The following is a 19,607-nucleotide window of genomic DNA, read 5'->3' as shown; positions in this document are numbered from 1 at the left end:
ATTTCATGACTGATTTGTTCAGAGATGAAGCAGCATTGAGTGCTTTTCACATCAGACATGTTCTGTATCATGTGCAATCTGAGTATATTTTCAAAAATGCAAATGACACAAAATGACACTGCTACATTTGCATAAATTAGGTTGGGACAAGGTGCAGCTTTGGCTTGTTTCCTAATAAAAAGTGGTCACACACATAGTTTTTTTAATCTCTGAAATGAATGACCCAGAGCTTTGTTTTCTTTTGCAAAGCAGCCAAGACAAAGAAATCATTAGCAATGTTTTAATATAAAACCCAGTAGGAGCAGGAGTGTTGGCTTCAATTTTATGCCCAGAGCTCCCCACAAGCCTCATAATAGTGTTTCAGAAGCTGCGGGTGGGCCTCAGAGAATGCACATAGACATGAACGCACTTTTAAAAACCGGCACAACATGCCGATGCAGAACCACAAACCTGCACAGTGTCTCCATCACATGAAATGCCTGAGCCAGCATCTTTTCTCCTGTTGTGGTTCACTGCTGGTAATTAGACTGCTGTTGTTGCTGCTGTCACCGCTCATTTTCAGCTCTATTGAGGCAGAGGGAAGAAAAGAAAAAAAGGCTAAAACAATATCGCCTTGGTTGTAAACTCCAGTGTAATTATCCTTGCTTTTATGTGCCCCGGGGAGTCAAAATACCCTTACATGACAGGAAGAACATTGCCAACACTAAATCAGCAGCAGCTTCAGCTCTCCATGGTGCTGGAACCAACGCCCTGCCAAAATGATAAAACTATTGAGGTAATTTTGTTTTCTATTCAATGTCGGCCACCTGGCTCAGGCAGCCAAGCCACATTACTGTGAAACCATTATTGAACCAACAACACAGCAAACATTATTCAAGGCTGCTGCAATATAAGATGTCAACCGAGAAAGATCTGTGGTGATAATGGCTTTGGACACACATTGCTTTCTTGGCAGGGAACAATAGAGAATATGCATGAGACTATTTGTGGTTTCACATGAAGACATATGGAACAAAAAGAAAGACATAATCAGCAGCATATCCAGCCTTGTGAACAGCTTCACACACCGCTGTAATAGGACTGTTTGTCCCAGTGTTGACGCTGATCAAGCTCACATTCATGTCATTCACATTCATGTGCCTGTGGTTGATTGGTGGATGATTTCTACTGATAGTGTCCTTAGGTGGTTGTGATGAGGCTGCTTACATTCTTTATCTCAATGTTTTCTACACTAGATCCTGGCATTTCTTGGAAACATTATAACAGCCATCAAGGCCCCTGTGAGCAGAGATAGATAGGCAGGTAGGCAGATAGACAGACAAATAGATCAGTAGTGACACCATGGTACAATATTATCAGGATATTTGGCTCATGATTCAATATTATTGTGATTTTTTAACATTTTGCAATACAGTGAGTATTGCCATACCATATATTTTGATAATATTGCAATCTATACCATTTTTCAACTGTTTAGCTGATTTAGCATTAGTCTTGCCACAATGTTTGTCGTATTTCCACAGTATTTTATTTTTATGTAGCACTTCTTGCAAAGCTCGTGTCATGTCCATCTCGTTCATGCTCTGCTTGCATTCCTAATGTCCTTCCCCTGGTGCTGCCATGTTTGTTATACTAACTTTCTCCTGCTCTATGACCGTCGCCTCTGCCAACTTCAAAGAACAAACAGTTGATTTTATTTTTCCATCATCATAGACTTCAGTTCATATTAGCAATTCATTTGGAAAGAAAAAGATACTTGGTGGACAAGACAGATAAGCGGTATAGAAAATGGATGGATCTCTTTATAGCCCTTTTGAAACTGGAGTATGCTGAAATTGCTTGAGCGTATAGCTAGACTGTTCCACAAACAGAAAAACAAAAACTTCTCAGTGTTTGCACACAAACAGTTCTGAAATGAAATAATTCTCTAAATAACATCCTCCTCCTTCAAACAACAGTTTTGGAATATCTGAACATTGATTTTTTTTTTTTTTCAGACAGTTCTGATCAAAAACTTTTGTGCTTTTTTAAAACTACAGTACTTCTGGCACTTTTGATAGTATAGTATATGTTTTATGTGTGATTTCCATCTTATTTTTTGATACAGTAACCTAAAGATAATTATTTTATTCATATTTTTTTAGTGTCTGTAACCTTAACCACTAAATAGACAGTGCCAGACAACAGTGTAAAGCTTGTTTTACATTTTCCACAGTAGAGATTCAAAGTGAGTTACAACTGTGATTTAAAAGAAAGCTGGATATGATTTGTACAGAACATTAGCAGCAAACACATAAAACACACAACTTTGTCCATAGGGATGTGCCAAACTACACACAAAAAAAGTTATTCTTTTGATCATTAAGTTATCAGGTACTTTGAAGAAGCATCAATAAAACTGAAAAGGTGTTTAAGTTATTTCTCAGATAACTTTAAAGGGGACATATTTTACCCTTTGAAGACAAATTTATATTGTTCTCAGAGGTCCCCAAAACATGCCTGTGAATTTTATTGCTGAAAGAACACTCAAGTATTGGATTTTTGCATGTCTGAAACCCCTCCTGTTTCAGCCCTTCCCAGAACGAGCCGTTTCTGTCTGTGGCTTTAAATGGTAATTAGCTGTCTGACTCCGCCCCTGACCACATCCCTCTCAGGAAATGAATGCAGCATTCATGATATCATAGACAAGTTTTTTTTCCAAAGTTTAGAGTGAGATTTGAACCATCAATCTTCCAGACTGTAGTCTGCAGGGTAACCCACGGAGCTATCCAGCATCTTCAGCATCGAGGGGATCAGTAGAGGAGGGCGGAACTTTCCTCCAAGTGGGGGAGGGCAAACCAAACCTGGGGCGGGTGCTTAGGCCCCTGGTGAGGTCACTAAATGTAAAATCTGTGAACAGCTTGTTTCAGCACACATTTTCTAAAGGAAAGAGAGGGGGAAAGGGAATGGATTTTTCTGTTACTTGAGGGGATTGTGGACAGGCCAGGGACACATATTTGTGTTAGAAAAGCCTGAAAAAGAGATTTTTGCATAATATGTCCCCTTAAAGATGGATATAAAAGCTACACTTGGTACAAAAGAAAGCTTTGAATATCATGCTTTGAAAAGTTAAGATGTTTTTTTGTCTTTGATTTCTAAGCGACCTTATTTCATTCTGATTGATGTTGAAAATATAGTTTTTCACAGAAAAAGACCCATCTGTGCCCATCTGTTTGGATATAACTCAAGTATGACTTTGAACATCAGCTTTCAAGTCAAATTATAGCCACCAGAGTTGTAAAGTACCTAAATTACCTCTGGGAGCTGTGTGTCACAGACACTGCTTTGACTCCAACTGTGGACCTTCTTGTTAAAAGGGTATAATCAGCTTCCTTTCAGGCCCAAAGACACCTATTGTGCTGCCTCTGGCACCCCCTACCCTTTTTAGTTTTTCTGCTGTGTTGGGCACTTCATAGTACAAAAATTTTTGTTTTCTTTGCTTTAAGAAAACTTTGCTGTTACCATCCAGTCGGCAATAATTTGTGAATGTCTGCATAGTGATTTAAACTTTGCTGTAAGGTGAAGGACCAAAACAGGCTTAAAAGACTAGACAGAAATGTTTAAAATAATGTTAACTGAATGAAGGACTGACAAAAATTGAATCTGTAGCCATTGTGAGAATCCTGTAAGTCATCAGTAAACTCATCATGCTGAAATATTTCATGTTCTGTACCTTGCTTTTGTCTGTATTTGCTGTTTTCTTGAATTATGTGATAGGACTTCATACTGCTGCATTGTGGACTGTTGTGAGTTGCACTGACTCTTTGGTAGCATCACCTAGCGCTGAGCATTTTCCATCACTCAACAAATGAATACAAAATGAAACAACCATGTACTGTAGCCCTGCAGTGAGAGATAAACTGTGTGTTCTACAGGTCAGAAAAAATAGTGAGGCAGACAAATTTAGAAACTGTATCCTTTTTATTTAACCTAAAACATATTTTTCATAAGCAATCGTAATTTAACAGGCTCAGTCCAACTTTTTGTTTAACTTTAAACATTTTAAAGAAGTATTTTATTGTTGCAATTATAGTTTAAGAAATCAAAACAGTAGTAATTAAAAAAAAAAGATTAAAGTATACAAATTGCGTGCTTTCAGGGCATGCTCCGTGTCACAATAGAAGGTTTTAATTACTATAAACAGTATGACATGGACGTGGTCTCAGTGGTGTCATCTATTTGTTTCTGCTGTGCGCTTTTAAAGCCGAACAATGGCAGTGGCCATGCCTGAAATGCTGTCCTAAATGAACAGTTTGTCCCTAGTCCTTATAGGCAAAGTGGAGTGGATAAATAAAAACAGCCTCTGCTTGGTTTACTCAGGGGTGTCAGTCAGAACACCATAAGGTCAGTATATTCCACAGTAGACAATAATGAGCGTTGAGAGTTGGTTGAGAGGCTGTTTTCCCTTTATCTGACAGTAACATACATTTCTGCCAGTGATCATGCATTACAGCGTTATATTTGGGCCTTGCTGTTCTTGTGGTTTCTACAGGGATAGAATAACAGAATAAACATGAATTCAGTGTAAGCATACATTATCTCCCTCCTATGATATAGAATGTACGTAGAGTTACAAAATAAAGAAGCTATCAAGGAACTTAAAACACAAATTCACATCTCTCTTTTTGCAGTAACATCAAACAAACTGATGTTGCTATATCAAATTATTATCTATCTGTCTAAATATGGTGCTCCTTAACCTCCCTGAGGTGGGTCTTAAGCCTCATTGCTAACAGCTTCAACACACTGCACATCAGTCAGATCCGCCACACCCCAAATTATGTGTAACTCTTATCCTTCATAGATAAGCTGAAAAATATTTAATCCCTCATGCTGTTTGTGCCAATCAAGAAATTAGTTATTCAAACCATTTTCTTTACCAGGTTGTGAACTTTTTTATTTCTGCTGTGAAACGAGCCTTTAGAATGGCTGCGTGCATTATGTGTCTTCCAGGACTTTTGCAGCCAGCCTGAAGTGTACACTAAAATAATAGCAGTCTTTTGCACTCCTGCAATGCTGTGTTTTGTTTGATGGTTGCTGTAGGTTGTTCACTACAGAGGGCTCCACTTTTTTGCACAAGAATCTTTTTTTTTATTGGCAGATATTTGTGTATATTTACGATGGCCTTCATTGCAGCAGAAACGTACTTGTTCGTCCTAAGCACTAGCTTTTAAGCTACAATTATAAAAGCAATGCATCGTATATAAAAAAATAGTATTTAGACCTTCTTAGTAATCAGTACTGTGGTTATCCTTTATTGAGCAGGAATGTTTACGTGTTTTGAGTGTTCACCAGGACATAACAGATGATGAAAAACAGGTGTTCATGTATGATGTTAAATGATTTTATAGGGTGTCTTTTTCTGTGCTTTGTTTACGCTGCTCCTTTGAGATCTCTTCTTCTCAGCAGCCGCTGTAGAGGCAATATTCTAATAGGGTCTCCTGACACCCTTTTTTCACAGTTTGTTTGGTCACACTTTAGACCTTCTTGAAGTTACCGGTTTCCATGGGAAGCCAGTGTAAGAGTGACAAGAGTGGCTTGCACTTGTTGCACAACATGTAGATGTATGTGCATTAAAAAATATCTGTTCTTCTCTAGTATGTCAGATGTCTTTCTAGAGCTAATACAGAGGGATGATCACATTGACTTAAGCCCAACTAACCTCTCTGACTTAAATTCAAAGCTTCTTCTATGATCAGTTCAGGTTTCTGAACGTTGGACAGTTAGCTAGTCAGGCTTACTCACACTTAAGATCTGTAGAATTATATTATAATTGTATAATTAAGGAAAATGTCTGCAATAATAGTTTCAAACCCAGGGTGGAGGTCAAGCTCAATGGCATCTCTTTTGTCTGGGCCTCTTCACCCCTGGTTAAATGCCCAGAGACTGCCGGCAGTCTTCTGGGACATGGGACATCCACATCATAACCAGGGGCTTGTGGCAACCTTACTACCTGCCTACAAAGTACCCATGGCCATGTGTACTGGCCACATCCACCCATTTCTCTACCCTGAAGGTGTGGATTTTGCTATTTTTTAACAGATTATTTTCCAATGGCCCTGGTAATCAATAATCTATATCTAATCTATATCAAGGAAAACCGGAGCATGACCAGGATTGTTTCAGTCCTCCTTCCTGCCCAATGGTGCCCTCACGTGCTTGCTCGCCACAAACAGAGCTCATTTTGGACTAATTTTTTTGGCCCAAATACTCCTAAAAGTTCTGCACAGTACTGTATATGAATGAAAAACATCCTAGCTCCTTCTGCTGTACCATTTGTTCCACTTTGTTTCAACCCTGTCTGATTTTGCCCCATGAGACAAATTAGATTCAGCTCACAGAGTAGATTTCATGCAAATTCATATCTCAACTTAGGATGTGTTTTTGTATAATTTCATGGGTAGCAGCACAGAATGTAGGCCAAATCCTGCTGCTCAAATACAGAACACAAAGAAAAATAAAGGGATTACTGCTTATATTTCAATGCAAAATGCTGCTTATTGTCACTGTCATATGGTGATACATTTTCCATGAATAAATCTTTCATTCCCTTTAAATATATCGACATTTCTGGTGGGAAATGTTTTTTTTTTTTTTTTTTTTTTGCATATCTGTCACACTTATTTTTTTTAAAAATCTTCAAACAAATTTTAATAATTGACAAAGATAACACACTTCAATACAACAATGTATTTAAATGATGATTTCATTTATTAAGGGAAAAAGGCAGTCTAAATATAACTGGCCCTGTGTGAAAAAGTAATAACCTCCTAACTGGTTTGACCACCTTTGGCGACAATTGGCCGGATCTGCTTAAGGATTGCGTGTATAAAAACGAGTGCAAACTCATTGTACACACAAAAAAATGTACAAACTGATTTACTAACAGTGTGCGCTAAGGGTTGCGTCCTTCAAAGGTGCAAAACAGCGCAGCTGCATCCAGTTAGTATGTTCGCTGCAATGAATATGCAATATGGGGCGTTTACACACAGTTGTGCGTGTGCTGGGAGGAAAAAATGTAAATATATTATTTTAGCGCACGCAAAGCGATTTATCAAACCTGAAAGCAATTTTGCTCGTAGAAACTGCTTCCATATTTAACATGTCTTGAAGGAAGACGAAAACTGTTTGTGCAACTGTTGTATGCGTAATCCCGCACACATGGCTGCGGTTATTGTGGCAAGAAGGAGAAATGAAATGATGAAAGAAGACACAGAGAACACATTTTTCACTCTTGTGTGAACACTTTTGGAAAGAATGAGGAAACAGTCATTAAAACATATCGCCTATCCAGCCTTGCCATTTTGGAGCTGTTGGAGGAACTCAGAGTGGATTTGGAGCCAGCCACGACGAGGAGTCACGCTATATCTGCAATGACAAATCTCTTTGCAAGTTTACTTTTTTTTGCATCTGGGTCATTCCAGTGTATGGTAGCTTTCACAGCTGGGATCTCCCAGTCCCGTTTTTCTGATGTTCTGTGTGAAGTTGTAACACTTAACTTTTCTCAAGCTAGCATTAAACTCCCACAAGGGGGAACTTTTAAGGAAAAAAGAAAACCTTTTAAAGTAAAGAATATATCAAAATGCAATAAACAACAATTCTGAACAAATACAATCAATTAATCTCTCAAGAGAACATAATAACTTTAAAGTGCTTCCCATTTAACTTACACCTCCCAGAACATAAGCGCACATCGTGCGTAAACTCAAATGAAAAGTAGGTCACAACAAAGTTAAAGATTTTATCTAAGTCTTTATAATTTCATAATAAACTAAAAGTCCAAATCTAACGAAAACAGCAACCCCGTCCTTATCCGAGCACTTTTAAGTGTCTTTTAATTCTTTTTAAAATGTCTATGATGCATGTAAACACAAACACGAAAGTATAATCCACCAATCTCCTCCAAAAAAAACCCCACAATAAATCCACACAGCAAAAAAAAAAAAAACAAAACACCCAAATCCAGGAAGCATAATCTAACAGGGAAAACTATTTTTCTTCTCCCCGACTCCCCGAGGGCTTCTTTGCTGTAGCTCATTTAAGTGTTTGGCCTCATCCATCAACTCCTCTAATTCTGTAAGGTTGAATTTCATTTTGCGTGTTCGGCTCTCATGCTGCAAATCATGAAACACGCAAAATCCTCATTTAAATAGGCGTGTCTCCAACATGTTTGTACCTCTTGTCTTTTGCGCATTCACTCTTAGTAAATCACCCGCGAACCGTGATCCAACCCAAAGTGCAAAATTCTAGATTGCGCACTCAAATTAGTACACGCAAATTGAGATTTTAGTAGATCTGGCCCAATAACTGCAAGTAAGCGTTTGCAATAACTGGCAATGACTCTTCCCCATCGCTGTGGAGGAATTTTAGTCCGCTGCTCTGTGCAGAACTGTTTTATTCTGTCAGACTGGGGGGGTTTAATCATGAATGGTCTGTTTAAGGTCATGCCAATGCTTGTCAGTTGGATTTGAGTCTAGACTTTGACTAGGCCTCTCCAAAACTTTCTGTTTTTTTAAGTCAGATTGAGGTTGTCTTGCTGGTGTCTTTCAGATAATTGTCCAGCTGCATAACCCGAGTGCTCTTGAGATCATAGACTGATAGCCAAAAGTTCTCCTTTAGAAATTTTGTGGTAGAGAGCAGAACTTCCGTCAGCTATGGCAAGTCGTCCAGGTCCTGAAGCATCAAAGCAACCCCAGACCATCACACTACCAGCACCATTGATTGATTGTTGGCATGATGTTCTTTAGATGAAATGCTGTGCTAGTTTTATGCCAGATGTGCTGCACACCTTCTAAAAAGTTCAACTTCTGTTTGTCAGTCCACAGAATATTTTCCCAAACGTCTTGGGGATTATCAAGATGTTTCTGGCAAATGTGAGATGAGCCTTTCTGTTTATTACTCTACCAAGTTTTCTCCTTTTGTGGATAATGGCTCTTGCAGTAGTTCGCTGGAATCCCAAAGACCTTTTCTGTTTCAGACTGCATATGAGACGCACATCTAGGCTGTGACATAGCTGGATATGCATGTTGACAAGTCAAGGCTTTCAGGCTGTCTTCATTAGCATCACATGTCACGTACCTTGGGCGCATGTCTAATGAGCAGCGATTCCAAAGGAATAGAGCGGGCACCTATTTTCTTGGCTATTGGCCAAAATGGACAGGAAAATGATAAAAACATGGCCATTTTTACTTTGTTGTAGCAAATTTGCACATCCACATTGGAAGAGTATATTTGCAGTCTTTTTCTTGATGATGCTGATGAAGATCACAAGCTGAAAAGCTCCAGTTTGATAAAGTGGTTCTCTAAACTTCCACTATTAGTGAAAAATTTTATTTCACATGTATAATATGTCACAGGAAAGATAGACACAGTACAAGTACACTTCCAGTTAATGCTTTCTAAAGTGAAATCTCAGTTAAGCACTTCTTCAAAGAAACTACTGTTGTTTGCACAGACTGCTTTTATCTTGAATTCTTTAGTGGTGATAATAGTAAAGTCACTTTGAGGTAGAGCTTTTGAAGAGTGTCAGGGCTTTGGCAGTAGGGAGACAAGGCCAACACGCAGCACAAAAGCGCTTGCCAGTCTGAACGGTCCAATAGTAATGGCTTTGTAACCCAGACTGATAGATGTCAGAGGCTTGGTTTCCCATCTGTTTTTGAATTTCTTCAGATGAGGAATGACAAATGGTCTTGTAGTACGGCAAGACCATTTGTGACATAAGTAACAACACATCCAAGCATCCACAATTCAACAAGACTTGCATGTCAGGAATTTTCATGCATCGTCATCTAGTTTGACACACTGACCTGACGTCATCCCAAGGCCTACCAACAAGAGAACATTTGTTCCTTATCTTTGCATCATCATTTATCAGAATCCTTACTTTATCTCCCTCTGGTAAACTAATGTGTATATTTTATTTAATTTTCTATACTTTATCACATATAAACCTAAAATTCTATCTAAAGGAGAGCCAGTCCATATTGTCCTCCTCTTGACGCATCCATAATTGTTATCCATCATCCAAAAAACAATCCCTAATTGTTTTTTTTTATTGTTGTTTTTTCCTTTTTTGAGAAAAAGACCACTACAATCACACAGAGCACTTCTGTTATAGAGTGATTGACACTCCTTGACCCGCATCCCCCTGACAACCTGTGAACGCGCACTCTCGTGGAGACACGTCAGCATATGATGAGTGGTCGGGATACTGTCGGCCATAATGGGACAAGATTTTGTTCTGTAGTCTGACATGGTGCAGTCATGAACAACCGAAAAAATCATGTAGTAAGAACCTGTCTGACAAAGTGAAGTAGGCTAAAGGCTGCCGCAAGTAATTTAAGGGTCAGTAACCAGGCCTGGGTTTGGCTTGTGACATAGCATTCAGGTTTCAAAAACTGTGGTTCATCAGTTAATTAATAATTTAACAAAATCATAAAATTAGTTTGATCTGAAAAATGTAAGTGTAACAAATATTAAAAAAAAATAAGAAATCATGAAGGGATCAATATGTTTTCACAGCACTGTAAATGATGGTAATCTCTGTTTACAGTTATGGATGTTTGACTTCTAACCCAACCAATCTACCAGCACATGTATTCTACCCAAAAGCAGGTGAAAGAAACCTCAGCTAGACAGAAATAGCTGTTTATTTTGAATTACTGAAAAGCATTTTATTCTGCATACAGCTTCTTTTTGCTTTTCTTTTTAATCTGGGCTCTGACATGGATGTCTTAAAAATTTTTCAGTGGGACACAGTTTTAATAAGTGGGGCTCTTTGTGGAGACATGCAGTCAGATGGTGTACCTCAAGGTTCTGTGTTGGGTTCCTGTTGTTCAGTGTCTCAGTTCATTTTTGGCCAAAACTACTTTATTGAAAACATCTGCAAATGTATGCTGAACACACTATGAAAACATACAAAAACAATGGAAAATATTGCAAAAATCAACTGAAAAAGCCATGTCTTTTTAACAAAACCTATGTACACTCCCTGCTGTGTACCTTCTCATTAATCATTTAAATGTTGGAAATGTTGAAAATGTAAGTTTGGGTAGTACGCAGCATGACAACGGATCAAAATCTTCATAAAAAAGATGAAAATTCTGAAAACCTTTGAATACCAAATGGCTAATTAGAGAGCTTTGTTTCTACCAAGCTGTACAGATATTTATGCGAATTATTTCCCACAAGTATGACATTCTGGAAGCATGTTAATCAACTACTAGTGTGATTAGATAAATAAGCCTCATAATTCTGAATATAAATAATGCATTGCTTTGTTTTGGTTAAAAAAAAAAAAAATCTTTCTCCCAGGCCTAACAATATGTCAGCCTGGCTCTGCATCTCTGTCCTTTCCTCTAATGAGGTTGCTGAAGAGAGTGTGTGTTAACAGTGCAGCATGGATCGTAATGGCGTCACAGCAGACCAAGTAGATTTCCACTCCAGGCTGATGGCAAGTTGCCTGTCGCCTACCTGTATGCCATTTTTAGCCTGAGCGCAGCTCTGGCTGGCCTCGTTGCCACCTTGCCGCTCAGTGCCACGTGTGGGCAGGAGCTGGCTGGGGGCCTCTCCCATCTCAAACTGCTACTGCCGCACCACGGTGGGGCTCCCATGGGACTGGGTTGTGGGCCAGGGTGGGGTAGGATGGGGCGAGGCAGAGGAGGAGGAGGCAGCTGACTGAAGCACACTAGTGGTCTTAAGGAGCACTGCTGAGGGGAAGTCCTGTGCGTTTGAAGTAGGGACCTCAGAGAGCCTGTTTACTCAGGAGGGGGAGGGAGTAGGCTGGGCTGCCGCACAAGAATGCCTGTGTCATGACGGGAGAGGCGGAGAGGAGGAATGCACTTCACAATCCCAACACTGTAGGAGTCGGGCCAGGGCTGAGGTGGCAGCCATGTCTTCGTATTTATTTTAGCTCCCACTCCACTCAATCACTGGCCCTGTCTGTGGCCCTAAGCATCCCTGGAAAAATGAAAAATGGCCTGTGCTTTTATTTATGGCTTGAGATTTCCAAGTATGGGCCCAAGCCCAGTATCTTCACCCAGAGTGGATGAAATATAAAAAATGGGACTTTTTCCTCTTAGTTAAACATTTATTTATTCTGGGGAAGTTCACAGAGCATCAGGAGCTCTTTGCAATGCACTAAGACATCTGAAAATTTCTATCTGCACACCAGGCCAGTCCTGACAAGTGATCAAACAGTTTCATTGATTCTCACTCTGATTTACTTCTCAATTGATTCTCTCTCCTAGGATGGTTATTCCAGACACATTTTTAACTCAACTTACAGACACTCACACCAGATTTGTTTGGATTCCTCCCACTGCCTGACTTTTTGAAACAGCAGCATGAGAACTCACCAAAACTTCTTAATACACAGGCTGCTTGTGAGTCCATGTGAGTTTTGTTTACCAACCCTGGTTTGTTTGCAAATGGGTTGCTTGAACCTACGCGAACTCAGATTTTACTTCAAGGCAAGCAGTGTGCAAGCAGAATACAGGAAGAGGTTCATGGGTATTACCAGATGGAAGATTGTGTCTCTCAAGTTACGATTACCTTCTGTTAGAGGATCATGAATTGAACTGTGAAGGACTTAAATCATAGACTGCATGAGGGAAGTGGATGGAGCAATAGTGACATCACATATTAGTTTGTGAACCCTTCATTGAAGCCTATAGTGCTGCCTGTTATTTTGAATAGGAGTACCATACCTCTGGTTGAAAGGCCTTGCACTAATGCATATCCAGCTTAATAACTGAACACAATTATGAAGGCCATGTAATCTTTCAACCTTCTAATGACCAATCTGATGACTATTAGCAAAACAACAAACAAGTTAAATGTACTTTCACACTAGACTTTCTTTTAAACTTATTTGATGTTGTGATGATGTATGATATATATATATATATATATATATATATATATATATATATATATATATATATGATGTTTGATATTATAAATGATGATACATGATAATATTTTATGTGATATGACATGATATAGATAATAGATTACTGTACAATGTGATACAGTACAATATGGGACTGTACAGTACAACACAATACCTACAATACCATACCATTCCATACCATCATATAACATGCCATCCCATACCATCCCATACCATACCATTCCATCCCATGCCATCCCATATCAGATCATACCATACCATCCCATACCATACCATATCATACCATACCATACCATCCCATACCATACCATACCATACCATCCCATACCATACCATACCATCCCATACCATCCCATACCATACCATCCCATACCATCCCATACCATACCATACCATCCCATACCATACCATCCCATCCCATACCATCCCATCCCATACCATACCATACCATACCATACCATACCATACCATCCCATACCATACCATACCATACCATACCATACCATCCCATACCATACCATACCATACCATACCATACCATATCATCCCATACCATCCCATACCATACCATATCATACCATACCATACCATACCATACCATCCCATACCATACCATACCATACCATACCATACCATACCATCCCATACCATCCCATATCATACCATACCAGCCCATACCATACCATATCATACCATACCATACCATACCATCCCATACCATCCCATACCATACCATACCATATCATACCATACCATCCCATACCATATCATACCATACCAGCCCATACCATACCATATCATCCCATACCATACCATACCATCCCATACCATCCCATATCATACCATACCATCCCATACCATCCCATATCATACCATACCAGCCCATACCATACCATATCATCCCATACCATACCATACCATACCATACCATACCATCCCATACCATCCCATACCATACCATACCATATCATACCATACCATCCCATACCATATCATATCATACCATACCATACCATACCAGTCCATACCATTCCATACCATACCATACATGCCATGCCATGTCATGCCATACCATACCATTCCATACCATACCATTCCATCCCATGCCATCCCATATCAGATCATACCATACCATCCCATCCCATCCCATCCCATGCCATGCCATGCCATGCCATGCCATGCCATGCCATCCTATCCCATCCCATGCCATGCCATGCCATGCCATGCCATATCATACCTTACCATACCATGCCACGCCATACCATATCATACCTTACCTTACCATACCATACCATACCATATCATACCATTCCATACCATCCTGTAGCATACCAAACCATGCCATGCCGTGCTGTGCCATGCCATGCCATGCCATACCATACCATACCATACCATTCCCACCCATCCCATCCCATGCCATCCTGTACCATACCATATATTACCAACATAGATAGACGACAGATACATAGATATGCCATTGTTTCCAAAGGAAATTCATTGATACATTGCAATAGATAGAATATAATGGTAGAATCAAGTTAAATGGAATGTGATACCATACAAGCATACATTTTGGTTTTCTTAGTGTTCTTTTCCCTTTGACTCAAAGTCTGCATTCATTTAGTTTTAAATCTTTAAATTTTGAAAAAGGACAGTTGTTACGTACATGTTTTAAATGTAGAGAATTTCCAAAAATTTATATTTTTGAAAACTGTTATGCCCTGAAAGTTCACTTTGTTTATATTCTAATTATGTAAGACAAGACTAAAGATGAATCAAAATAAACCTTACAGCAAAAGTGCAATTTTCCATGGTTCAAACCAAACAAATTATAGGTGTAATCACAGCTTGTCTGTTTACTAGGGGAAGACAGTCTTGCTCAAAGACACCCTGATGAACTTCTCTGCCAAAATAATTCTCCTTTGGGTTTCAACCTGAAACTTTCCTACCGGCTACTTCTAAGAACAACCAAGCTGCTCATTTATTGAAGGAAACTGAATTTCCAGCACTTCCTTTGGTGAGGAAGTCTAGCTTAAAGCAAAGAATGTCTGCTTCCTCTTGATCAACAGGTATCATTTACTCCTGTCAGGATTGCTGTAGGGGACTAGATGAAGGATTCTGTATCATCACTCCCTGAGAGGCTTGACGGGCATGGCCCCAGCCTTCAGCAGCAGCAGTATTAGGGCGATGATAAATACATCATAAAAGGAGAGCATTAGCAACTTCATGGTCTGATTCGGAAGGTTCAGAGGAGAAGAACTCCAATCTGATTTGCCTGTTATGTAATCATGGTGTATAGGCTGTGATTTTTCCTGGATTATCCGACATCTGTTCTCCTTTCACTCCTGACAGGTATCAAGTTTTGATGTTTTCTCTCTCAGCATTATCAGTTCAGGAGTCAATAGCATGGGTTTACCTGAGTGGGCCAACAGTCTAAGCCTTCATTATGAACGATGATCAAAATGCAACCTTGACCATTTGCCTCAGGAAATGGATGTTATTGGTTATATAATTGGTTTCCTTCAATTCAGGCTGAATGAAACAATACAACAATGGAGTTTTACAGATGTAATATTGGCATTTTTGATAGGGTTCATTGATAATCATGTATTATGATGCTCTTGAGTTTATCCCAGTTGGATTTAATGATTACAAGGTTAATAGAATGAAATGATAAAATCAAAACAAACATTTTTGAGAGGCAGTGTTGTTGAAATTACATCTAACTTTTCATCCATTATCTACACTGTTTATCCCATTCTGGGTTACAGCTGTCAGTGGAATTATGGCAGGGTACACCCTGGACTGGTCATCATTCAATCACTGGGCTAACATATGGAGACAAAGTACCAGGGAAAGTATGCACAGGGGGAACATGTATCTCCACACAGAGACGCCCTGTCTGATCGAGATTCAAACCAGAAATCTGCTTGCTGTGAGTCAAACCTCTGTATCTAACTAGCCAGCAATAAATGAAATACTCTGTCAGAATAAAATTAAAAAAGGAATCAGGTGTCTGTCAGTCTAAGAGCCATCAGCTGTCTCCTAACAAGGGAAAAGCCTTTGACAGCAGTTTTCAGGAGCTATAAATGATATTAGGGCAAAGCCTTAATTTTTACACTGCAAAACTGAGACTGCATCTAAAGCTGGATTGTTAGATGCATCAACATCATCATAACAGTATGTATCTAATATGCAACAACAGGCATTAAGGGGTTAAAACCAAGTCATGATAAAGTCCAGCCCAGACTCCAGGCACACAAAAGACCTAATAAAGCACAGAGAGGTACAGTTCACAACTAAGAAAGAGAGAGAGAAAGCGGGATAAAGAGACACACCAAGAGAAGACCATCAACTGCCTGTACATGTAAAGATCATTATCAGCATAGAGATAAGAGATACATGTTGACCCCAGGGGGAGGCATGAAATAAAATCTTCCTCACAGGAGCTTTGAGCTGAAACTCTTGGTCAATTCTACTCTTTCTATATACTGACACCAGAATACTACCAACATGAAAGATCTTGTTTTATTGCAGAGAGATTGTTTATTCATGTTCAAATATAAGTTTCTAAAGATCTGACTTGATAAACCTGGTATACTTAGCAGCATGCCTTCATGCTCTGTTCCTGCACAGCCACAGTTCTTGAGAAAGCTTGCTAAGACACCGGATTTTCAGTCAGTTGGTAGAGCAGGCACCCAGAGGCTACAGCCCCCGACACACTGGTTGAGATCAAATCCTGACCCTGGCGATGTTTGGTGCAAGTCTTACCCCGCTCTCTCTGTCTTTATTTTGTGTATCTCTTCAGCTGAACTGTCCAGAGAAGGCAAAAACCTAAAAAAAAACAAAAAACAAAAAACAAAAAAAAACTAGCAGGTTGCTCAAGAATGGCATGGAGAGTTGAATCTCCTCCTAAACTGTACACAAGGCATACCAGTGTCAGGCAACTTGCCTCAGTGAAAAATCAAATTTGAAAGTGCTCTTTTCTTTTCCTTTACTGTTACACTTCAGGTTTGATTTCTGACATTTTTTGGGCTGCAAAGGAAACGACTGTTGATGAATATTTCTCTCTTAAACGACAAGAATAAAAATCAGCAGTAAATGAGTTTTACAAATTACACACTGACATTGTTTGATTTGTTAAATCAAAACTACAAAATCCTTGCATGTTCTTATTGAAGCAGTTTTAAAATAAAGAATTCTCTCCAAGAACCAGAGGCAACTAAATGAAACAACCAGGGTACATTACTCTTACTCTAAAAGCACATTGTGACATCAAGTATCTAACACGTTTAAATTTTTATGCTCAGAAGTCCTGCGACAGCTTTTAACAGTTACAAATAATAATTCATCCCTCAGACAGTGGCAGTACTGCCTTTTTAAGATGAGTCTTTATATAATGGAACAGTTGATCAAAGTGAAACAAAAGACACTGTTTTTGATAAAGATATCAGTGGTAATGACTCGTCTCCAGTAGGTTTGTATTTGCCTTTTATTATGGATACACATCACTGATCTCAACATTTCTATCTCCTTGCACAGAGCCGGAGCTGGATGTACCTGGTACCCTGGACTCTGTAACCCGTCAGGTCAATGAGACTGTCCACCGCCGCCGTTACCGTAGAGACGTTGGGGAGGATGACTATAACATTGAGATTCTGTTGGGCGTCGATGACTCAGTGGTTCGGTTTCATGGCAAGGAGCATGTGCAGAATTACCTCCTCACGCTTATGAATATTGTAAGTGACTGCCAGCTTCATCTTTCCACAATTTTTGTGTTTGAATTGCTATTTGTGCTAAATTAGATTTAACAAGAATTGGTATTTTAGTCGTCTGAGTTGACTGATTTTACACTGTGAGATAAAGTCTGTGGAAACAGAGAGCCAAATTGTCTGGAATCTGCTATATCCATTGAAGTGGTTCCTCCATGAGGCTTTGTTATTAGTTAGGATCAACCGTATTTAATCCTTAATTTTCTTAACATTTGTAAATTCTTTGAGAAAAAACAAAAACAGTCCATGTGAAAGTCCCTGCTTTGGTCTTGAATCCACAGGGACAGAACGTACCTAGAATTTGTAGATACTGGCTGCCTGTAGCCTTTTCACTGTCATATCTACAATAAAGGCATAAAAGCCTAAACTGATGTCTGTGCATGAGGTGTAGGTGCACCTCAGCTGGGCCGCATGAAGTGATCCTAGCGTTCATTTTCCTCTGGAAACTCATTATAGTTGTAGTGTTTGCTCATTAGACACTTCACAGAAAAGGGTCTCTGGTGGAGGAGAAAACTGACCAGCATTCGGCAACTGCATGGCAAGGCATTCCTTTAATGAGACATATGAATGCAGGCAGAGACTAAGGGACTGTGTCCTGATCAAATGGTTGCACGCATGCTTTTTGTGTAGAGACTAGCTTCACTCTGGAGGCTGCTGCTGCTGTTCCTCAGCAACAACTCAGCTGATGTTCAAAGCCTCCCTGAAGTACACAGGCATGGATAAGAGAGGATTGTTTGCCACACATGAACACATAAATCCTGATAGGTTACAAATGAACAATGTCTCCTGCTGTTGATGACTTGTCAAAACAAGAAGCGGAATCAAAACAGATTCATAGACACAAATCTAATCATTGACAAGCAGGTTGTGGTTTTGGATGGGATGTATAGCTTCATTCGATCATCAGGAACCAAATGAGTATGACATGAGCCTAACAGTCCTTCCTTAGATGTTATCGGAGGGATATTGAGTATGTCAATTGTTAAAACTGCTATCTGTCGACTGCAGAAAGCACCAGCTGGATCCCTGATCATTTGTCATGCATAATTTATGTCACTTCAACCTGGCTGCTATTTATTTATCCGTTCAAGTGTGTCTAATCTGTTCTTATTCTGCAAAATTGTGAAAACTTCCTAATTTTATGCCCCAATATTAATAACTGAATAATTAAAACTTCCCAAACTCTGTTTTTACTGAATACTTAAGGTACTGCAGTGAGACGTCAACAGTACACTTGGCTGTAAATCTAACCCAATCTGCAAGAAAAATGATGATCTTTGTCTATTCATCTAATGCTGTAATAGTTATATAAATATGGTTATATCAGAGTTCTGCGTCATCATCTCAGTATGGCATTTATTTTTTGTGTCAACATAATACACATCTAAGAAATAGATAACAATTACATCATAAAATACATGAAAATGCCCGCACTGTAATGATATTAACATTAGAGCTTGGCGTTAACAGTTATCTAAACTATATAGCAGCAGTAAACATATACGTATGTTAGCTACACTGTGATGCAGGACTTATGGCTACTGATGTCACTTCAGGGTTTAGTCTTACTTAATGACCGGGACTACTTTGTGTCCGTAGATAACTTCACATCAAAGCAGACAATAATCTCATGTGGAATTTTTCAAGGCTTCGTCTTGGAGCCTCTTCTTTTTAAACATTTTAACATTATAAAAAATAAAAAGAGTCACCATGACTACGCAGATGATACACAGATCTACATTTGATATCTACGGGTGACCATGCGTCCTGTACAATAACTAAAAAATGAGGAACTTCAGTAGTGATTTTAGCTTTCTTCATTGATATTGAAAACCACTGACTAAGCCAGAACTCTGGTTGTAACCATGGACTATAACCAGAGG

The 19,607-nt window shown here is 39.2% G+C and overlaps 1 protein-coding gene across 2 annotated transcripts in view; it reads left to right on the top strand.

Annotated features, from left to right (window-relative positions):
* adamts3 (ADAM metallopeptidase with thrombospondin type 1 motif, 3) overlaps positions 1-19,607 on the top strand; it is a 239,396-nt gene that overhangs the window by 100,980 nt on the left and 118,809 nt on the right. For both annotated transcript variants that reach the window (XM_041788544.1, XM_041788543.1), the window contains exon 5: positions 17,495-17,691. In XM_041788544.1, coding sequence (XP_041644478.1) covers positions 17,495-17,691 — 197 coding nt within the window. The remainder of the gene's footprint in view (positions 1-17,494; positions 17,692-19,607) is intronic.

The sequence above is a fragment of the Cheilinus undulatus genome, linkage group 5, assembly GCF_018320785.1.
Source record: "Cheilinus undulatus linkage group 5, ASM1832078v1, whole genome shotgun sequence".
Lineage (NCBI taxonomy): Eukaryota > Metazoa > Chordata > Actinopteri > Labriformes > Labridae > Cheilinus > Cheilinus undulatus.
This window is presented reverse-complemented; position numbering and strand designations above follow the sequence as displayed.